At 43.8% G+C, this 8184-nt stretch overlaps 1 protein-coding gene across 2 annotated transcripts; it reads left to right on the top strand.

Annotated features, from left to right (window-relative positions):
• The first annotated feature begins 667 nt into the window (after nt 1-667).
• On the top strand, nt 668-7361 carry Ptgdr (prostaglandin D2 receptor). Of its 2 annotated transcripts, none has more exons than XM_031373213.1 (2): nt 668-1634; nt 6971-7361. In XM_031373213.1, the coding sequence occupies exons 1-2, from the start codon at nt 792-794 to the stop codon at nt 7199-7201; spliced, it is 1074 nt and encodes a 357-aa protein (XP_031229073.1). In that variant the 5' UTR covers nt 668-791; the 3' UTR covers nt 7202-7361. The 2 variants fall into 2 exon arrangements, with proteins under 2 accessions (XP_031229073.1, XP_031229077.1); XM_031373217.1 differs by lacking the exon at nt 6971-7361 and adding an exon at nt 6120-6212.
• The last annotated feature ends 823 nt before the right edge of the window (nt 7362-8184 follow it).

Below are 8184 nucleotides of genomic sequence, written 5' to 3'. Positions count from 1 at the left end.
GCACCAAGCAACCAGACGAGATGGTGCTGTATGGTAACAACATGGTTTCTGACCCCTATCCAATATCACTTCTTGGTTTTTCCATGTGCAGAGAAAAGCTGCCTCTGATATTTGGTCAGCCTCTTGGGAAAACGAGCCGTGGAAACAGACAGGTGTACTAAAGAAACACCTGGTCCTGGTTGACTCTGCCACTTCAAAAATCTGCCACCTGAAGCAGATCACCTAACTTTTCAAGGTCCCTGTTTCCTTACCTCATCATTAATTTTCACACTGCAGCGATCTAAGAAAGATTTGGAGTCAAGCCTCAAGAGTGGTGGAAATCGTAGCCCTTTTCTCAGGCTCCCTGCTTGGCTTATCTGCACAGTTCATGGCCACCACCAGAACCTGGCTTTCCTTCTACCCATTGGCTCCTACTCCGTTCCCCTCTCCATTTCTGCAATTCTCTTGCCTCCTTTGAATGGCCAGGCTTGGACACTCAGATTCTGGATACTTTCCCCCTCTCCTTCTGACTCTGGTCTCTCCTTAGGACCCTGTGCATCAAGGCTGAGTTCTTAGCAGAGCTGTTTCCAGCTTTGCAGCACCGGATACTCACAGGGGTGGAGTCCTGTCCTCCTCAAGGGAGTGACTAGGGAGCATAGATAGGAAGGCTGGCTGTGAACAACACTCAGCCACCCGCGGAGCTTTCTCTGTTGTACAACCTTTGTGCCCTAACTGCGCCCTGAGCAGCCTGGGACTCCTTCACACAGCTGACCTGTCTACAGCCTTTCCTCCAGCCAGACAGGACAAGGGCTATGAACGAGTCCTATCGCTGTCAGACATCCACCTGGGTGGAAAGGGGCTACTCTGCGACGATGAGCGCTGTGCTCTTCAGTGCAGGGCTGCTGGGCAATCTCCTGGCGCTTGTGCTGCTGGCGCGCTCCGGGCTGGGGTCCTGCCGGTCAGGGCCACTGTACAAGCCGCCCTCAGTCTTTTATGTGCTAGTGTGTGGCTTGACGATCACCGACTTGCTGGGCAAGTGTCTGGTCAGCCCGATGGTCCTGGCTGCCTACGCGCAAAACCGGAGCCTAAAGGAACTGCTGCCTGCCTCAGGCAATCAGTTTTGTGAAACGTTCGCCTTCCTGATGTCCTTTTTTGGGCTAGCCACGATCTTACAGCTGCTGGCTATGGCGCTGGAGTTCTGGCTGTCTCTGGGACACCCTTTCTTCTACCAAAGGCACATCACCCTGCGCCGGGGAGTGCTGGTGGCACCGGTCGTGGGTGCCTTCTGCTTGGCTTTCTGTGCACTCCCCTTTGCTGGCTTTGGGAAGTTCGTGCAGTACTGTCCAGGCACCTGGTGCTTCATCCAGATGATCCACAACAAGCGTTCGTTTTCGGCAATAGGCTTCTCTGTGCTCTACTCCAGCCTCATGGCGCTGCTGGTCCTCGCAACCGTGGTGTGCAACCTGGGTGCCATGTACAACCTCTATGCCATGCACAGGCGCCAGAGGCGCCATCCTCACCGCTGCTCCAGGGACCGCACCCAGCCAGGCTCAGACTACCGGCAGGGGTCCCTGCATCCTTTGGAGGCGCTGGACCACTTTATGCTGGTTGCTCTCATGACAGTGCTCTTCACCATGTGTTCCCTGCCTTTAATTGTGAGTTGCTGGGCAATAAAGTTTGAGAAACTGGGACACCTCAGGCAAGAGCCTTGTGAGAACTTGTGGGTGGTGGGTTGGGTGGGCTAGGAGTTGCATCCAGGACCTGGGGCGGGGGCGGGGATTAGAACCTGTGCTTAACGCCCCAGGAGTGTGAATTCCATATACAGTCCTAAGGTATAGCTCCATGTATAGAAGGAAAAGAGGGAATATCAGACAAAGATTAGACAGACGAATCCAGTGGTGTCTCCTGACCTCTGCAAAACCTTTTCCAAATAGCAGACACCCCCCTCCGCTCTTCTCTGGTTCCAGGAGGTCGCAAGTCCTCCTGTAATAAAAATGTAATATTTTATTTCGTTAGATCTGCCCTTTAATTTAGTGGTGTTGGAAACGGACTAGTCAGGGAGTTTCTCTCTGTGTTTTGGCCTGGAGAGAGAGAGGAAGGAAGGGAAAAGGTCTCGTTTATCCCGAGAGGATCACAGAGGTGAGTGAGAAACACAGATTTAGTTCTGAAAAACTCCTGTTTTGCGGAAGCTGTGATGCAGGTGGGTGTGGGTGTTTGGCAGCAGCAAAACTAGAGCAGCAGAGGCAGAGGTTTCAGGTGGCCAGTTGTTTCCTTGCAGGTCTTGATGGGTTTGTTTCTATCCTTGCCCATGAGATGGTGGCGAATCCTACTCACTTGGTTTCCAACATACAAGGAAGTGACAGCAGAGAGGGTTGGTGAGGAGACTGCTGCTTTTAGGGATCACCTTTGAACAGCCACACTAAATCAGCAGCTCCCAAATCGCACCCCTCAGGTCAAGTCTGCCCTTGTTACTGTTTGTTCTTGATACAGCCTGGGATTAAGAATAGTTTTTTTGTTTGTTTGTTTGTTTTTGTTTTTGTTTTTTTTTACAAATGAATATCTGTAATCAGTTTGATAAAAGACACCAAAGACTCTGAGCCCCAATTAAGCTAAGCTCTGTTCAAACTATTAAAAGAATTCAATTATTTTATTAGCTATATATTTTAAAAGGTACACAGTTATTGTTATTGCATATTGCATTTAATGTCAATAATAAAAACTGTGGGAGGAACTAGAGATGTGACTCAGAAGCTGTCATACACTGCTTTTCCAGAGGGTAGGGTCCAATTCCTAGCACACACATCTCCATCTGAAACTCCAGTCCTGGGGATCAGACACCTGCTGATGGCTCCACAAGAAAGAACCAGGCATACATGTGGCACACAGCCATACATGCAAACAAAACATCCACAGACATAAACTAAGAATAAAAATTTTGGGGACATGTTTTATCTCTGGTTCAATTAGTATCTATAGAATATCCATTATTTCACACCTTGGCCTATAACCCTGAAGGATTTATTCTGTGGGCCTTTACAAAATACCTCCAGACTAGTTGAAGCACACCTATGCTGTGAGAAAAGCAAACAGTAGCTAAATCCATACAAGTGTCCAGTAGCACTTGGCTGCTTCAATGAGAATAACTCAATAAACAGTGTAAACAAGGTAAGAACACAGCCCTTGGACACATCTCTAAGGGGTTCTATATTGCCTATGGTACTGTGAGGATTATAGGAACTAATATATTTGACAATGATTTTTGTGAAACAATTTGTAAAGCTCTGGATAACTGTCACCCAGGCAGCATTCCTCTCAGGAGCCATCATTTCCTAGACAGAGGGACAGCACTGACTGTTGGTCTGGATCAAGTTTCAGCACTCACTAGCTATGGTAGTGGCCTAGTTACTGACTGACCTGACCTGTTGAGGGATAACCACACTATCTCTGTAGGAATAACAAAGGTTTAAAATATCACACACACACACACACACACACACACACACACACACACACACACACTTTATACACAGAGCAAAGAAAGCTCTGTGTGTGTGTGTGTGTGTGTGTGTGTGTGTGTAGAGTTGAACTCTGATCCCCAAGCTTTCATAGGAGTTTTGTACACTGAATCTTTTCCCCAGCCCACACTAAGTGGTATTGAGCAGAAAATCCAAAATGCTGCACAATCTAAAAACATTTTGAGCATTAACTTCATGCTTAAAGTGGGAAATTCCAACAAGCAGAATCCAAAACAGTGTGCCTGTTTCAAAATGTGTAAAATGACACCTTCAGATCATAGATATATGAGACAGGCATGTCATGAAAACTGTGGCTGTTAAATTTGGTGGGTATGCATATATTCCACATTCTGGGGAAAAACGAAAAGTTTTCTAGTGCCAAATAATTTGGAAGAGGAGTGTGTGTGTGTGTGTGTGTGTGTGTATGTATGTATGTGTGTGTATGTGTGTATATGTGTGTGTGTATGTGTGTGTGTATGTGTGTATGCATGTGTGTGTGTATGTGTGTATGTATGTGTGTGTATGTGTGTGTATGTATGTGTGTGTATGTGTGTTTATGTGTGTGTGTATGTGTGTGTGTGTGTGTACCACAGAACTCAGTGCCTAGCTTCACTAATCAACATCAGTGTTGTTACTAATAGTGGCTCTCATTTATTATTACTGCCTAGTGACTATAGGAAATTCTCATGAAGTCTGATCTCCTCAGTAAACTGCATGCTAGTCTAAGGCAGCAGTCATCAAACCTGATTTGTAAGGACCTCCTTTTTCTTTTTCCTTTTTCCTTTCTTTTTTCCTTCATTTCTTTCTTCCTCTTTTCTCTTTCTTCTTTCTTTCTTTCTTTCTTACTTTCTTTCTTTCTTTCTTTCCTTCTTTCTCTCTTTCTTTCTTTCTTGTTTTTGAAGACAAGGTCATAGATCAGGCTGGCCTTAAACTAAGTAATACACTTGCCTCTGCCTTCTGAGTGCTGGATTTAAAGAGATGAGCCAACACTGCCAGGCATCTAAGGCCCTCTTAATTCTCTCAAAGGTTACTAAGGACTCATACAACTTGTATCTAGACGGCTAGAATCTGAATCTATATCTATCATATCATATAGTAAACCTAAGAAGCTTGTAAAATGTAGTTGCAGGGTGTTGGGGAGATGGCTTGTTGGAGAAGTGCTTGCCATACAAATGTGAGGACCAGAGTTCGAATCCCCAACATCCTTCTCAATGACTGCTGAACCCACCTGAGGGCACTCTTTCAAATGAATGCTCTTTTTACATTCAGAATATATTTATTTTTTTAATTATGTGCATATGTATGAGTACTTGCCTGCACACACATATATGTGTGCATACACACACACACACACACACACACACACACACACACACACACAAGAATACACATGATTCAAAGATGCACATGATGGAAGGAGAGAATAAACTCCCATGAGTTAACTTTTAACTTCCACATGTGTGCTATGATGTCCCTAACCCTAAACATATAAAACAAATATATTTTTAATTTAAAAGTACAAAGTGTTTTTTTAAATTAAAGGCCTAGCCCTTTATCAAGCATTCTTGTACCATTGGAATTAAATTTCATCACACTCCTCTCTGAGGAGAAAACTAACCAATATATACTACATCTGTGAAATGTTTGGTTCTAAAATCAATATAAGGTTGTGGTCTGAGCCATATCCACTCAGTAGATGTCAGACCTCATCCTACCTACCTCACCCAGCACACTCTGTAGCTGAGTGAGATACACAATGAGAAAAACATCCTATGCATCTGCACAGGCTAGAAGGGAAAAGAATGATTAAGGCTAAAAGAGAACCTGGCAGATTGAAGGGGCGCCTCCTGGTTGAGAAAATAACACACAAGATAATTATCAAGTGTTTATAATATACCAGAACCTGTTCTTGAAGCTTTCTTCACACCATCTCATTCCAACTTCCTGAGAATCCTGGAACCAGGCACAGTGACCTTCCTGTAAAACTAGGAAAGCCACATCTTCTCTGAAAGCCATGTATTTGAAGAGAGGACTCTAACCTGGATGCTTAGACCTTTAGCCACCATCTCAAAGAGGCTCCTAGAAGGGGTAATATTTGAAGTTGATTTGAAGGACAACGCTTTTTGCTTACTCCATTTCCAGGTTTGTAAAAGGAAGACAATGACTGTCTTAACCCACAAGCCTTGTAAGAAGAATATGAAACTCTTAAAAGACATAGAACAATGCCAGGGAAGTGGTCTCTAGTCAATATTATTATTATTGGCATTATGAAGCAGGAATGAAGAGAGGCAGTGTCCATATATCAATATCAGATGGGTTAAAATAAAACAGCTTCCTTGTGCTCTGGAATGAAATATCCAAGACCACTGAAATGATGCAGAGAAGGAAGTCGGAGGCTAAGAAGATTGGTTCTAGGAATGTGTATCTTTTCTGAGAGATGTTCCTGGGTGGCCTTCAGTGCCCTTAACCACAATTATCCCTACTAAGATTGGATTTCTGAAGTTTGTGTTCTATTAGGGTCTATTTGTTTCATTGTGGATTTAGAATCTAGTAGGCAAGGAAGTCTAATGCCATAAGACAAAGTATCCAGCCTCAGAATGGTGGTCTGGGCTTGTGCCAATCTAGGTAGCAATGTGACCTGAAGGTCAGCAGGGAGAGTCATGACTTGAGGCACTTCACAGAGCTCCAAGGAAGCTTCAGGGACCCAGGTGACATCAAGGCATAGAAGGAGGCTGGACACAGGTAAGTAGGCCTCTATCTTTAGGTATCTCCTACTCCCATCTTCTATAGAATCTACCTTAAAAGACCAATTTACATGAGATGGCCAGCACTTTCATCTGGTCACCTCATAGATTTTAATGATCGTATTTCCTGTCTTTTTACTTCTATTCAAAACCCCATTCCACTGGTGTGTCCATATGCTAGTTACTTCTGAGTAAACTAAAAACAGCGGACAAAAGGCAGGCAGGACTGAATAAAGTGTCCATATAAGGACACTAGCTGAAGGATTTGTGTGGTTTCGAGGCCCCAGTGTAGGGGAATGCTAGGGCAGTGAGGCAGGAGTGGGTGGGTGGGTGGGGGAGCACCCTCATAGAAGCAGGGGGCAGGGGGGATGGGATAGGGGGTTTGTGAAGGGGAAACTGGGAAGGGGAAATAACATTTGAAATGTAAGTAAAATAACCAATACAAAACTTTTAAAAATTAAAAAATAAAAAGATTTTGTGTGGGGAAGCCTGGGGTCTTTGTAGTCTTGAAATGACCTGGAAACTTGAGAATGCAGAAGAGCCTTGAGGGCTTGAGGGAGTCAGTCAGATGGGTCTCCCTCGTGTTGCTCAGGCTTCTGTTTTCAGACTCCTACCCACATCCATCAGCCAAAGGGTGAGAATTCCAGGCTAAGACGAACAAAATAATGGAATTCCTTCCTTCTGTCAGCCTTTTATGTCTTTATCTGTGTGACCGTATTTCCTCCTCAACAGTATCGTGCATACTATGGAGCCTTTAAACATGAGGACAGAGGTGAAGGAGCCTCGGAAGACCTCCGAGCCTTGCGTTTTCTGTCTGTGATTTCCATCGTGGACCCCTGGATCTTCATCATTTTCAGGACTTCAGTATTCCGGATGTTATTTCATAAGGTTTTCACAAGACCTCTGGTCTACAGAAACTGGCACAGCCATTCCTGGCCAAGCAATATGGAATCCACTTTGTGAAGGCTGGTAAGCTGAAAATACAGCACAGATTCAAAGAACCGTGGTTGGAAAAGCCTTACAATTTAAACCCTTAAAAAATATCTCCCATGGGAGCTGGAGAGATGGATCAGCACTGAAGAACATTTACTTCTCTTCCAGAGGACTGGAGTTTGATTCCTAGCACTCACATCAGGTGCCTCACAACCATGTAACTCCAGCTCCAGGGAATCTGACACCACTGGCCTCCATGATCACCTGCACTCATGTACTTATAACTACATGGGAGCATACACACACACACACACACACACACACACACACACACACAGAGAGAGAGAGAGAGAGAGAGAGAGAGAGAGAGAGAGAGAGAGAGAGAGAGAGAGAGACTTAAAAGTAATAAAAGTAAATTTAAATCTCCCATAATTAAGATATCTTAAAGGTAACCAATTTAACCAATAAACCCTTTTGGTCCATTTTAAAAAAATGTGCTATTAACAGCAACTAAACTTCGTATGTTGTAAACAATGTTAACAGTGATTATAACAGTGTTATAGCAGTGATTTTAATTGTCTCAACATTTGTACCTGATGGTTCTAAATCTTTAGAGCAGTCTTGAAACCTATGGGTTTTTATTGAAATATGATAGAAACAACATTGTCTCACTGTATGCTTGTAATTTTGTGGTGGGTATTCTTGAATAAGCCTAGCAACAGTGCACACATTTTTTACAGTAAAGCCTAACTTATTTTGTATCATCATTGCACTTTTTGGTGTTGTTTTGTTTTGTTTTTTTGTTTGTTTGTTTGTTTTTGTCAAATGACCTAAGAATAATCTGAATTGTAGATATATTTCCCAGGAGTGAGTTGGGAAAGCAGATCAGATTAGGCATTTGGAGAGACCATTTCAGGGACTCACTGCTACAGGTGAAGGCCAGCAACTCCCATGAAGTCAAATGAGGCATGATGTCCCTAGGGTCAACAACTCAAAGGAGAAAAAGAAAACTG

Source organism: Mastomys coucha, chromosome X (genome assembly GCF_008632895.1).
Source record: "Mastomys coucha isolate ucsf_1 chromosome X, UCSF_Mcou_1, whole genome shotgun sequence".
Lineage (NCBI taxonomy): Eukaryota > Metazoa > Chordata > Mammalia > Rodentia > Muridae > Mastomys > Mastomys coucha.
This window is presented reverse-complemented; position numbering and strand designations above follow the sequence as displayed.